Genomic DNA, 13,879 nt, shown 5'->3' with positions numbered 1-13,879 from the left:
ACATTTAAAGGGAATCTTCTTGTGTTACGTATTCCTCCCTGGCATCATAAGCGCCATGTCTATAACTTCTGAAATATAAGCATCATTTAAACTCTGACCCTCAAAAGTGGTTTATGTTGGTTGGTGGGTTGGTTTATGTTGGTTGGTCTGTTTGTTGTGATGGTAGTTCTGTGGTAGTTTTTGGGTTTTTGTTTTTATTTTTTTTCCTTTTTTTAATGCCCAGCCATAGTTTCTCCCAAGATATTGAGAATAAACCGATCCTATGTATATCCTTAAGATGTATAAGTTCATTGTATGTGGCTGTTTAGTGATTTCCTGAAGAAAAAAGTTATCTGAGCTTTACCTGTACAGATACCAGCTTTAGGTGAACTTCTCTGGACTGCCAGTGCCAAAATAAACACACAGAGACTTCTAAATCAGTATGAAAGATTCGCCTTAGCCAGGCTTATTCCCAACTGGCTCTTACAAATTTAAATTGACCTGTTTATATTAATCTGCTCATTACCTGTCTTCCATAGAGTACATCCAACTTGCTCCACATACCACAAGTGAATCCCACCTCTCTTCTTCCCAGAGTTCCTTTCTCTTCCCAGAAGTCCCGCCTGTCCTCCCCTGCCTAGCTACTGGCCGTTTGTCTCTTGATTTAATCAATCAGAAGGTGCTTTGGCAGCAACACATCTTCACAGTGTACAAAAAGATTATCCCGCTATAACCAACGTTATCAAACTATGACAGGAACTTAGAAAGGTTAGGTTTTGTTTCCTGATTCATTTTAAGACTTGAATCAATAGTTGCCCTTTTCAGAATAGCTCATGCATTTACATATGTGTCCCCTGTGGGAAACAAGCGGACTCTGGGGTGGGAAGCACTGCCTGGATTTAAGTGGGAAGTGAACACTCCTGCAGCAGGGGTTCTCTCATAGTTGCTTTGCTTAAGGCAGCTGCAAAATTAGTGTGTCTCATTGAACATTATCCTTGGTCATTGTTTTTGTCCTTTAATAAGAACCTCGAAGTTTGAATAAAGCTGAAAGTAACTAAGACACCAGATCTCATGGATGATCTCTCAGAATGTGTTGTGTCCCATGAGGCCCTGTTGGTTAGGACTCCGCTGCTCTTCTTTGCTGGTGTCACAGTGAGCGGCTGTCCGTCATGATGAGGCCTCTGTGAGTTACAGCAGCACCAGATACCAGGACTACAGCTCCTGCTGCTGAGAAAGGTGCAAAGTGATAGACTCAGCATTGTTAGGTTTGATCAGGAAGCAGTGAACTGAAGGAACAAATCTTGTTGATGGGACTGTAGTCCAACCGTGTTGTGTGATGTTTTACTTTTTTGGCTTTTTGGGGGGCCCACCACCCAGCTCCCAAATAAATCACACACAGAGGCTTATTCTTACTTATGAATGCCAGACCATAGCTTGGCTTATTTCTAACCAGCTTTTATCTTAAATTATCCCCACTACCTTTTGCCTCTGGGTCTTATCTCTATTACTTTGTCTTATTTTCCTTCTTACTCCATGGCTGACTGGGTGACTGGCCCTGGTGTTTTCTTCTCCTTGTTCTCTTGCTCCTCTCCTTCCTTGTTTCTCCTCCTATTTGCTCTCTCTGCCTAGCAGCCCTCCCTATCCTTGTTCCTGCCTTGCTACTGGCCATTCAACGCTTTCTTAGCCCATCAGGTGTTTAGGCAGGCACAGAATCGCAGCTGCGCAGAGTTAAACAAATGCAGCACAGACAAAAGCTGCACACCTGAAAATCCTGCCCGCACAGCAGCTGGAGCGATGCTTAGACATGAGGCCAGCGCTCACTGCTGAGAAAGTCGAAGCTAAGAGTCGGTTGTCCTGTCAGGGTGCTCTAAGCTCTCGGAGTACAGGAAGGGCAGTTTTGAATAGGTCAGTATTAAGATTTTTCCTGCTTTATTCTTACTCCTTTTTCCTTGTGTACTCTTAAAGGTAATTCTAAAAGCAGGTATGTAAAAAACTTTTAAAGAGACAAAGGATATCCAACGGTGGCACTGAGTTCCCCTTGTGTTGGTCATCTGCCACTGGGCATGGGGCCTGCCCTTGAAAGTGGTCTGTATCCGCAGTGAGACTCCCATGGAGAAAACTAATTTTTCATTTGCAAGTGGTTATCAGTTAGAGATGGCTTCGGTGGGGGGGGGGGGGCTTTTGTCCCCGTCTCTCAGCACTGGTGCCCATCTGGCGATGCCCACACAGGCGCTGTGCATGTGGCCACAGTTTCTGTGAGTTCATATGTGCAGTCCTGACGTGTTTAGAAGGCCGTGTTTCTTTGATGACCCCCTTTCTCTCAGACTTTTATGATCTTGCTTCCTCCTCTTTGGTAAGGTTCCCTAAGCCGTGAGGGGAGGAAACTGATGGAGACATCCTGTTTAGAACCGAGTGGTCCGGACTCTCTCACCTTGTCTGATTGTCTGACTGTGGATCTCTGTATTTGTCTCCATCTATTGCAGAAGGAACCTTCTCTGATTAGTCGGGGCATTTATTTGTTTATTTATTTTTATTTTTAATGTTTTTGTTGGTTTTGTTTTATCTTATGGGCCCTTTGTGTATATATTTTAGCTTCATACACACAAACACACACACACAGAGGCAGGGGGGTGCCAACGATAATAATAAATAAAAACATCTTATGGCCATAGCATTACAAAGTGTGGCATCAGGTAAATAACAGCTGTGTATTTGGAGATCTTTGTTGGCATCTGAAAAGGCAGAGATTCTCATTATGTGGGTCCTAACAGTGCTTTTCAGCCAGTCAAAAGGAAAACCGAGGTATACCTGTAGGAGCGTGAGTCGGGCTGCCTCTTGGGAGTATTAGAAGTCATGACTATAATTGGTGAAGTAGAATCAGTATACCTCAAAAGCAAAGTGCGTGCTGCCTTGCCAGGGATGAGTAGGTGGATCAGCATGAGCAGCTGAGTGTATAGTGTTGCCCTAGTCACCTTGCCAGGGCTGTGATACAGTCTGGCTGCCTTTCAGGTTTATTGGCAGTGCTTATTCTGGTGGTCTTGGAGCGTTACTGCTTGAGCTCATTCATCTTACCCATACAGCCCAGGAAATGTTTGTCTTGTGGTCAAAATGTAATCAACTTGCTAAATTTAATATAGGAAGCATTAGTCCATTAGTTTGTGCTATGCCTGTATTACTGAGAAATAATCAACAACAGCAAGCTGATTGCTTAAAATATTAAAATACTAAAAATACTTAGTAATATTGGTCGGAGTGATTGGGGAGGCATAACTTTCTCATTGACATAGAAGCTTGGTCAGACGGGACCCAATCAGAAGGTGCACTGTGTTCACGGAACCATTCATGCACTTCTTAAAAGAAGTTGAAGTTGCAGGTGTGAGTGGCCCCTGAAATTGACCAGGATCCAAGCTGGCTTGCATGCTGTTGTTGAAAGAAAATAGAGGAGCCCACATGACAAGGACTTCCTCTCACTAAGCCTGCGTTCTGCCTTTTGAGTATATGATCCAGTACTAATTACTGCTCCGGAAACCTTCCATCCCAGAGCAAAGTTAACCCCACCATCTCAGTCTGTCTGTCTGTCTGTCTGTCTGTGCTGTCAACACTTGGCAGCTGGGATTGTGGTTTTTCCTAGGGACACAGAAAACTGGTGCTGATGTTGGGACTGATGCGTTGTCCTAGTTGGCTTTCTATTGCTATGATAAAACACTAAAAAAAGAAAGAAAGAAAGAAAGGGAGGGAGGGAGGGAGGGAGGGAGGGAAGGAAGGAAGGAAGGAAGGAAGGAAGGAAGGAAGGAAGGAAGGAAGGAAGGAAGGAAAGAAGAAAAGAAAGAAAGAAAGTAAGTCAACATAGAGAGGAAAGAGTTTATTTGATTTGTAGGCTACCGTCCATCACCAAAAAAACAAGGGCAGGAACTGAAGCCGAAGCCATGGAGAAACGCTTCTTACTGACTGGCTTCCTTCACCTGCCTTGCTCAGCTACCTTTCTTACACAGCTTTCAGTCTCTGGATGGGGCATAGTTAGGTGGTCTGACTAGAGATACATCTTCAGGTTTCTAAGAGGAGGAAAACAGGTGGCCTCAATGTGGCTGTGCTGTTGGCTGCCTGGGCCGACCTCGCAGCAGTCGCTCCGGCTGGCAGCCCTGGGGCCTCTACTCACCTCCCCCACTCATCTCTTCCAGCCTCTGAGAATGATCTGCTGAACAAACGCCTGAAACTTGATTATGAAGAAATCACTCCTTGTCTTAAAGAAGTAACCACCGTGTGGGAAAAGATGCTTAGCACTCCAGGGAGATCCAAAATTAAATTTGACATGGAAAGAATGCACACAGCTGTTGGGCAAGGTGAGTGTGACCTTCTGTGACGGCGAGAAGGGGAGTGAGGGCACTTGTGAGCCTCGTTTTTGTGACAGTCTGGCCTTGTCATCCTTGCTCTGTGTTTCCAGATGTCTGATTGATTGATGTGGGTTCCACCACCATTCATGATCTTTACAGTAATGAAAATGCCCGGAAAACCAGGGACCAGTATGTTGACGGGAAAACCCAAAGCTTAGTTGCCTGTGAGCTGGATAAGTGATACGATAAATTAATTAGGAAACTAAAGAGAAACCGCATGTGGTTTCTTGCTGGTTGGGTTCTATGCTAGGGAAACAACAGAGTGCTCAGCTCATCTAGCAGGGGTCTGGGTTTGGACCACATCCAGGTAAGCACTTTGTAGTGTGATCTTCAGCAAAGATAACCTCTCTCCGTGAGCCCCACCTGGTTTTTAAATTTGTTTTAAAAGATGTATTTCATTTTTAATTATGTGTTTATGTGTGAGTCTGTCTATGTGAGTGCCCATGTATATTTGTGAGTCTGCATGTGAGTGCCCACAGTCGTCAGAGGCAGTGGGTCCCCAGAGTGTATCCGTGTGAGTGCCCACAGTCGTCAGAGGCAGTGGGTCCCCAGAGTGTGTCCATGTCGGTGCCCACAGTCGTCAGAGGCAGTGGGTCCCCAGAGTGTGTCCGTGTGAGTGCCCACAGTCGTCAGAGGCAGTGGGTCCCCAGAGTGTGTCCGTGTGAGTGCCCACAGTCGTCAGAGGCAGTGGGTCCCCAGAGTGTGTCCATGTCGGTGCCCACAAGCGGCAGAGGCAGAGCTACGGGCGGTTACATGATAAGGAAATCAGTCTCAGGCCCCTTGTGAGAACAGTAAATACTCTGAGGTGCTGAGCATCATTCTAGCTCTGAGCCTCAGCGTGTACATGTGTAAAGTGTGGCTGACAATGGTGGTTGTGAAAAATAAATGAACTGAAACCCAAGAGCATGGCACCTGAGTCTGCTGCCCTAGATAGTTTGGGAGGTGGGAAGTGTGGGCGCCTTTTCCTGCCGTCTGCCAGTACAGATTTGCTTTGTCCCTGCAGAGGTGGGCACAAAACTTGAAATGAAGTCTGGAAATGGTTCCAGCAATTTGTCACAAAATTTGTTTTTTGTCTCAAAAAAAAAATGTGTCTGTCCTTTGTCATTGTATTTCTCTCATTTTTTTCGTAACTTACTAGGTTGGCAGACTAAGTAACAGGTTTTGCCATTTTCATGACTGTGTGTCATTTACCTTGTTCCCAGTTGTTTTTCCCAGCTGTTTCTCTCCCCAGCCTCTGCCCCAGCCTCTCTCTCACTTTGTTTTGGTCTGATTCATTGTCACTCTCTGTGTTCCAGTAAACAGTCTAATTTCTCTTGGTGACCGCTGGTGTGAGTGGGAGCCTGCTGAGAGTAATCTGTTGTACTTAATGCTCCTGAGCTCTGCTCCGTCTAGTTCTGAATACCAGGATCTGAATGAGGGCTGCAAGCACAGACACAGTGCAAGGTTTCCTGTGGTTGAGTAGGAGGAAACAGCGTGCATGTGTTCCTCACTGCTAAGAGGCCATTGGACTAAGCAGTTGTCTACCATGGTCGTTTTCTTTTAATAAAGATTTTTTATTTTTATTTCTGTGTGTATGGATGTTTTACCTATATGTATGTCTGTATACCATGTGCATGTTTAGTGTGCAAGAAGATCAGAAGAGGATGTCAGATCCCCTGGAACTGGAGTTATAGACAGTTGTGAGCCACCATATAGGTGCTGGGAATTGAACCCAGGTCCTCTGAAAGAGTGATCAGTGTCTTTGGATTGAGCTGTAAGTCCATCCCTTTTAGACATCCTTAAAAACCTTCTACTGTGCTGGGGAGATAACTCAGTGGATAGAACTCTCTCTGTGGAATTCACATCCCCAGAACCCATGTAAAACTTAGACAGGTGGTAACTAAGTCCAGAGACCAGGATTCCCTAGGAAGGCTGACTAGCTGGACCAGTCAGACCTCCAGGTCCAGTGAGAACCCTGACTCCAAAGCTAAAAGAAGAGCAATTGAGGAAGATCCTTGATGCTAGCTTTTGTGGTATGCATATGCACCTGTGCATTCAAACAAACTCATGCAAATAGATGGAATAAGTAAACAAAGCCGTTTACTGAGCTTTGACAGCAGGTGTCCCGTTGCTAGTTTTGACCTTCTCTTCCTACGAGTTAGGGAGACTTGGGTGATAGTGGCCTCAGGCCCTCAGCTTGCAGGAAGTCTCATCACCATGCCCAGCTGCATCTGGTTGAGCCATGCCTCAGAGCGCTGTTCTCAAGTCCCATGTGTGTGGGATAGAGCTGGAGGCGTGTTCTGCACTGCTTTCCATGGGATCTGGATAGGAGTCTGTACTTCTGCCTCCTGACTGGCAGCAGGGGAAGCCTGGCCCAAGCTGTCACTCTTGCACGATCCTGCAGTGCGGATGGATCTGGCACCCATTGTGGCTGCTGCATTGTGACCTTCATGATGGGTGGTCGCAGGTGGCTATTTTGAAAAGTTAGGAAGCAGAAACGAGTGCACCATCTTTCCCTTCTCACAGTTAGCTAGGTGACATGTTGAAGTGGTACCTCGGCTGCAGTAGCCTGCCCTGGCAGCTGCTCCAAATATTTGAGCATCTCAGAGCCTTGCAAACCTGGGCATTTATTTCCCATTCCATGTGGTGAGGAGATGATGGGCTCCAGGTATCTGGACCCTCTGGGCTGGAGTCGGGCCCGGTTGTGGGGCACGTCATAGGCTGTCATAGATTGCGGTAAGCCAGGGCTGGTCTGGAATTCCTTTGACTTCTATGACTTGGTCATTCCCTGAAGGAATGTAAACAGTCAGAGGCTCCGTCATCCAGTTTCAACACGCAAAGACTTAGCAACTTCAAACAAATGACCAATGCTCATCCGAGCCTCAAACTTTTTAAATAATACTAAACCAAAACCTTGACTTTGACCTTCTAAGTAGAGGTGACTGTGAAACAGAGGACAGTCTTTGTGTAACTGATGAGGCTTTTCCTCCCAGTAGGGACTTAGAAATTTTTCCAAGTTAACATGAGATGGGAGTAGCACGATTAAGGAGTCAACTTGGGAAAAGAATTCTGCGGAATATTAAGTAACTCAAAGTTTTATGGGCCTCAGATGACTTCTTGAAAGGCAGAAAAGTTCAGAATCCTAGAAGCAAATAGCTGTGTCTCTCAGTATGTTAGTGTGAAGTGGCCATAAGCAATCTGCAGAATGGGTCAGATGCAAACTCCACTTACCTTTGACCCAGCAATGCAATTCCCAGAAACTTATTCTAGAAATTAATCAGCCACAGATTGCTACGATAAGAATGCTTATTCTATTTTTTTTTAGTAGCTGAAACCAAAACAAAGCCCAGTCATGTGACCATCCATGCATCTTCTCGGGAAACAGCACAGTGGGCGTTTCCATGTGTGAGAGAAGGGTAGTACTCGGTCTCACAGTTGGTCTCTCACACAGAGACACCCTGGCGATGCTTTGCTGATGTCTAAGTTAGAGGTGGGTGAGTGTGCCTCCTGGGCCATCGGGCACAGTGCCCCGTGCTAACTCTTGTCCTGATAAAATGAGCAGTAGGGGTTCTCCTCCCCACTTTCTGAAGCTTTCTGTTGTGAATGTTAGAAGTATATGTCCACCCTGGTTATGAGTGGGGTTTTGCTTTTCATCTTATACCCTTGCATTGCCAGAGTTTTCCCCTTTATAGCAGTAAGCGTATATTAGTTTCACATTGGTGAAATAGTTATTCACACATGAGCTGAGTGAACAGACTTTTTTAGCCAGAATTCCCTGCTTCTATGACCAGGTTTCCTCTTGAGCTTAGGAGAAAGCAGAACTGAGCATGGGGGAAGATGTTCCAGGACATTCTGAGCAAGAGCCCCGGGTCTGACTGAATGACTTTGCTTTTCTGCCTCAGATTTGGCTAATCCTGTGGTATGCGAGTATCCGGTGCTCACTGGTAGCATGGCCAGTATTCTCTTCCTCCCCAAAATAAAGCCCGATAAGATAAGGGGAATGATTTAGGAACAAGAGAAAGCTGGACATCTAATTGGGAAGAATTTCCAGTCTGCCAGAAAGTATTTGGTGGAAAAGCCCCTCTATATATCATTCATCCTGCTGACTATGATCTTGTTCACTGTTTGCTTTTATTCGGAGTTTGGAGTATTACAGGTTTGCTGTGTGTGTGTGTGTGTGTGTGTGTGTGTGTGTACATCTAAGGCAGACCCGAGCAGGAATGGTAAGCAAAGATGTAAGAAAGCCGCTGTCAGGGGCTGCTAGGTTCCTGTTGCTGGCACAGTGACTAACTACAGACTCGGTGACACAAGTTAGCCAGGGAGCGGGCCCAGGGGGAGACGTGTGCGCAGGCCTGGTGACCTGAGTTCAGTCCCCGGGTTCCTCAGAGTGGAAGGAGAACCAGATCTTGAGAACTGTCTTCTGACTGCCACACAAGCATGGTGGCACACGTGTGCCTACACGTACACACACCCAAAGGTTTTCTTTAAAATAAGTTTGAAGACCTGTACACATTCAAGACACACAAAATTCCATTACTGGGAAGGCGAAGGAAACATGAAACCCCACCCCTAACCAACATGCTCTTTGGAGCTGATAGCTGCCGGCCCAGGAAAATCCATTTTCTCCAACAGTATGCCACATTCCAGGCCAGGTCTATGCTCTGAAGTAGTTGACCAATGCAAAACAGACTCCGTAGGTTTAGAGAGGTTTCTGTGTGTGTGTTTGTTTTAGCTTGGTATTTTTTTTTCTTGTTTGATTTCAGGGGGATGTTTTACTTTCAGAGAGAGAGGAAGAACATAAAGTTAGGGAGGAGCTGGAAGGGAAGAATATGATCAAATATGTTACATGAAACATTTAAAAACTGGGGAGAAAAAATGGAGAGTGACATTAATCAGAATGTATTGTACACATGTACAAAAATTATCAAGTAAATTTAACTTTAAAAGGTAAAACACACACACATTTTTTTTTCTCTCTCACAGTTCTGAAATCCCAAGTCCAGATGTCAGCCCCCGCTGTACCTGGCTTTTCCAGCTTTTGCTGGCTGTAGCATTTTTTAAAAAGATTTATTTATTTATTATGTATACAGTGTTCTGCCTACATGCATGCTGACAGGCCAGAAGAGGGCACCAGATCTCACTGTAGGTGGTTGTGAGCCACCATGTGGTGGCTGGGAATTGAACTCTGGACCTCTGGAGGAGCAGGCAGTGCTCTTAAACACTGAGCCATCTCTCCAGCCCCCGGCTATAGCATTTCTAGACAGAAACTCTCCTCTGCTTCCATGGGAACACTGGCTTCTCTTTTCAGCTCCTTCTCTGGGTGCTGCTGTCAGGGACCCTTGTCTCAAGGTACAGAGTTGCAATTACAGTGATGATGTCATAAGTCCTGGCGTTAGCTACATCTATAGAAACAAAGCCACTAGAGGTTCAAGGTTAGGAAATGGATCCTGCTCAGAGTCATCAAGTTAATGCTAAGATAAACATTTAGAGGATGTGTGGGATGTGGTCACTTAGTTAGGCCTTCCTTGCATTTATCCCAAGCTGATATACAGAGTGGGGAAAAACCAACAACTGTCCAGGTACCTTGACCCACTCAAGATATCTTCCTTCTGGTTGGTTCTCTTTCCTTTTCCTTCATCTTGGCTTGCACAGAGGCTGTGAGATCTTGATTGCTGAGATACACAGAGCCACTCGCTTTCACCTGAGCTCTGTCTCACTTTGATTCACTTCCTTTGCTGAGACCTCGTATCCCTCTTTCATTTCTTAGAGCATTTTAGTTGGCTTTAGGTGGGGTCGGGATTTCTGCCATACTCACAGGTTTGTCCTTTGCAGAGTATGACCTGGTCAGATCATAATGTATCTTTTAGAAGGTGAAAGACAAGAAGGAGGGCTAAGGGGAGGGGAAAATGAGAGGTGGGAGGGATGGAGGAGGAAACGCAACACTTTTTCTGTTGCTTCCTGTGCTGTTAATTCATAATGGAATAAGAATTTCATTCACTGGAGACTAGGGGGATGGCGCAGTCAGTAAAGAGTGGCCTCCCAAGCATGAGGGCCTCAGTTGGTTCCCAGAACCTATGTCAAAGCTGGGAGTGACCACACATGGTTGTAATCCCAGCTAAGGAGGCAGAGATGGGCAGATGCCTGGGGCTCACTGGCCAGTTTAGCCTACTTGGATAATGCAGCCCAGTGAGTGACCATGTCTCTGAATAAAGTGGGTATGTACCTGAGGAACAGCACCGAGAGTGTCTTCTGCCCTCCACGTGCATGTGTACCCATACACACATGTTCCTGCACATGTATAGGCATGTATACTCACAAAGAACACACACTACACACGAGTTTGCAACAACGAGAAAGGACACAGTTCATTTTTTATCAATGATCGAATTCTGTGCATAAAGTCTGGTTTAACATTTTCCACTCTGCTAAAGGTGTGCCACGCCATCACCGGGGTGAGATCTGGAAATTTCTAGCCGAGCAGTTCCTCCTTCGACATCCATTTCCCAGTAAACAGCAACCAAAGGATGTGCCCTACAAAGAACTCTTGAAGAAGCTGACCTCCCAGCAGCACGCCATTCTCATCGACCTCGGTGAGTCTCCCCACCCCTGGAGACAAGAGTTCCACACTTGAGAATCTGGAGAGATGGCCAGGTCGTTTAGTGATCTGCCCTTGGGCTTAGCAGTTACAGTTGAGTGCTGAGACTTCATTTCAAAACCCTACAGTGGTCACAGCCGTCCTCTGAGAGAGCATAAGCATCTCCCTTTTTGCATGGTGGCTGACTTGTTCTGGGGCATGGAGAAGGGTAAGTGGTCATTAAGGATGTAGAGACATAATTCTGCTTTAGTTCAGTAATTCATATTTTCAGCAATGGCTTGCGGCAGACTGAAGAAGCATCCTGGGAAACACACTGGCTTAGTTACAGGAGAAACACACTAGATTGGTTTAGTTTCAGAGAAATGCACTGGCTTGGTTTAGTTTTAGGAGCATCCCTTGGACTGTGGTGTGCAGACAGAACTCATCAGAAAAGCTGTAGAAAGCTGTGTGTTTGCAGGTTCATCTCGGAAAGTGGACAGTGCCTTATTTCTGGAATAGCTTTTAAAACACAAGAAGGAAGCAGTGTGCTGGAAGTCTTTGCAGTTGCCATGGGGAAGACCTCACTGACTTAGAATGGAATTACGTTGAACAAGAGACGCTCTGACTGCTGGTGGCTAAACAGGGGTGGAGGTGGCTGGGTGCCCTCTCCGCCCACTCACAAGGCCTGTCTCTGCTGCGGGGTGCTGGCTCCATGGCTGCAGCTCATTTACTGCTGGTGGAGCATGTGGTCCTGCTATCAGAGTGCCAGTTCTGGGTGTCGAGACCGTCTCTGTGCCACCCCCTCCTCCCCGGTCTCCTGTCTTTGCTCAGGGACTGCAGTGGCCCCATTCTATGGGTACGTCACTTGCTGCAGCCACAATGGAGAAGGTGGGCTGGGTCAGTCAGGAGTCGGTTTCAAGCCATACACTTCATGCTCCCATACAATCTTCAGGCTACTCTGCAGTGCTGGCTTTAAATGTCATCGTTCACATTGCACACAGATAAGTGCACAGAGAGGTCCTATAACCTGTATAAATAAATATTCCAATAAGCAGTGTGACATGAGAACTTTGTTCCCTCCTGACCCCTGGTTCTGCTCGGTAGAACGCAGCCGCCCATGGCTACCTGTGGACTATATTACAGTACACTCTCAACCCCAAGGACAGTACCCCACACATAGTAGGTACTTGTATCTTTCTACCACGTCAGTTGGGAGGCACTCTCACACACCTCCCGCCTCCTCTCTGGGAACCTGACCCTCTGTCCTCAGAAATGAGGAAACTGACATTGAGCAATCAAGTCACATGGTCGTCAGAGCAGAGGTACGGGACCTGTCCCCTAACATTCTGCCATCCCTAAGACTGTCAAGCCCAGCAGGCTTCATGTTGCCAAGGAGATGCTAGGCAAGTAAAGGGTGATGCTGACAGGCATGGCAGGCCTCCAGTCAAAGCCCTTCTGGTACGGTGACCCTGAGGGTGGATGACTGTTTGTACATTGGCGGGTAAGTAACAGAAACAGTGACATCATGTTCCCATCATGTGACGTGAGCTGAAGTTGGGGTAGGAGTGTGATAGGGAGTGCAGATCACCTCTTTCCTGCCTTCCCCCCTCCTCCATAGCTTGGGAGGAGGAGAGAAAATGGAGGCGAGACTTCCCTCCCTGTTCTGCATTTTGTTCCATTGACTTCCTGTCTGCGTGGCCCTCACTCTTCCTGGGCATGGTCAGCCCTCTGCCTCAGACTGTTTGAATGTCACCACTTTTCTGAAGAAAGAGCATGAAGTCCAGCTTGACCACACGCCCCTGCCCCCACCCCCACCCCACCAGCCAGGCCTCGCCCTAGGAAGTAGTGTTTGTCTGAGCCCAAGCTCAGTGGCCTCTCCCCTAGAAAACAGCCTGATTCACATCCTCCCTGCCCCTGCTTGGCCCCACCCTCTCCCTTCTGCTCCCAAGGCCAGTTACACCCAGCCCCCACTGTGTTGGCCCTTCTCTTTCCTCACCTCTGGTCCAGTGCTTGCCTGGTCTCCACTTTGGATGGCCTCCAGGCCTCCTCCCAAGGGTCTAAAGAACCTCTATTTGCAGTAATCCGTGTCCCAAGTTACCTCCACCAGGCTCCTAGTGATCCAGGGATACTGCCAGCATTAGCTCTTGTCCCTGTGTGAACCAGAAATCCTGGTTGCTGGCCCAGACCCAGAATTGGAGTCTGGGTGCCCTTCTGCAGGGATCTGGCTCTGCTGTGAGTTGACATCAAGTAGGCCTGGCCCAGAAGGACTCCAGCTCTGGCTGCTGTCCCTACCAGCGGGACACGCCAGAGCTCACCTCACCCCACCGGCCCTTGTTGAGCCCACACTGTGTACTTTGTATGTACAGTGGCAGTCTCTGGCCCAGGGAAGGTATGTGCTATAAAGTGACACCACAGTCTAGTTCCTTCAAAGTGGCTTTCCTATACTGCCCAGAAGAAAAAGCATCATTGATGGGAAGTATTTTGGCTTTTCATGGGTTGTTTTCCTGTCTCTTGCTTTATTTTATGAAACCGAGCCTTTTGGTTAAACAGCTTTTTGCAAGATTTGTTCCTTCAAGAAGTAAAACTAGTCAACCTTACAGTTTAGCCGTGTTCTCTAGTTTATAAAATGTGATTTCACACGTGGCCTGACTTCACCTCTGCATGGCCTGCTGCGGACTGTGTGATTAGTTTACTGTGGAAGCAAGAGCTGGGGTGGCGCTTTGACAGGCTCTGTGCAGAGTCCTTCGTGTTTGTGCCTCATGGCCTGGCTTCCTGGCTCTGTGTACTGCTTCTTTACATGTCTCCCGGCCTTTCCTTCAGCACAGACCTCAGCCAGCCTGGAGAGAGCTACCAGGCTTAGCAGGTGTCACCCTGGCTCCAGCTCCATCTTCTGGCCTCCTGATGGCAATAGCCTTTCTCCTCAGTTCTGTGACTCTCCATACTGGTGGATAACATG

General features: G+C 47.0%; 1 protein-coding gene and 1 long non-coding RNA gene across 9 annotated transcripts in view; one reads left to right on the top strand and one right to left on the bottom strand.

Moving 5' to 3' along the window:
* The window catches only part of Tbc1d1 (TBC1 domain family member 1), a 188,056-nt gene that overhangs the window by 147,323 nt on the left and 26,854 nt on the right, over positions 1–13,879 (top strand). For all 8 annotated transcript variants that reach the window (XM_048415350.3, XM_048415352.3, XM_048415353.3 and 5 more), the window contains 2 exons: positions 4,158–4,319; positions 10,781–10,939. In XM_048415350.3, the coding sequence (XP_048271307.3) occupies positions 4,158–4,319; positions 10,781–10,939 (321 nt within the window). The remainder of the gene's footprint in view (positions 1–4,157; positions 4,320–10,780; positions 10,940–13,879) is intronic.
* On the bottom strand, positions 10,689–13,171 carry LOC146893845 (uncharacterized). The gene is made up of 2 exons (XR_015002714.2): positions 12,920–13,171; positions 10,689–11,950 (listed from the first exon to the last, which is right to left on the bottom strand). It is a non-coding gene; the product is annotated as an uncharacterized LOC146893845 (long non-coding RNA).

Source organism: Myodes glareolus, chromosome 8 (genome assembly GCF_982192425.1).
Source record: "Myodes glareolus chromosome 8, mMyoGla1.1, whole genome shotgun sequence".
In the NCBI taxonomy this organism is placed as follows: domain Eukaryota; kingdom Metazoa; phylum Chordata; class Mammalia; order Rodentia; family Cricetidae; genus Myodes; species Myodes glareolus.
Note: the sequence above shows the minus strand (reverse complement) of the source record. Positions and strands in the feature narration are given on the sequence as shown.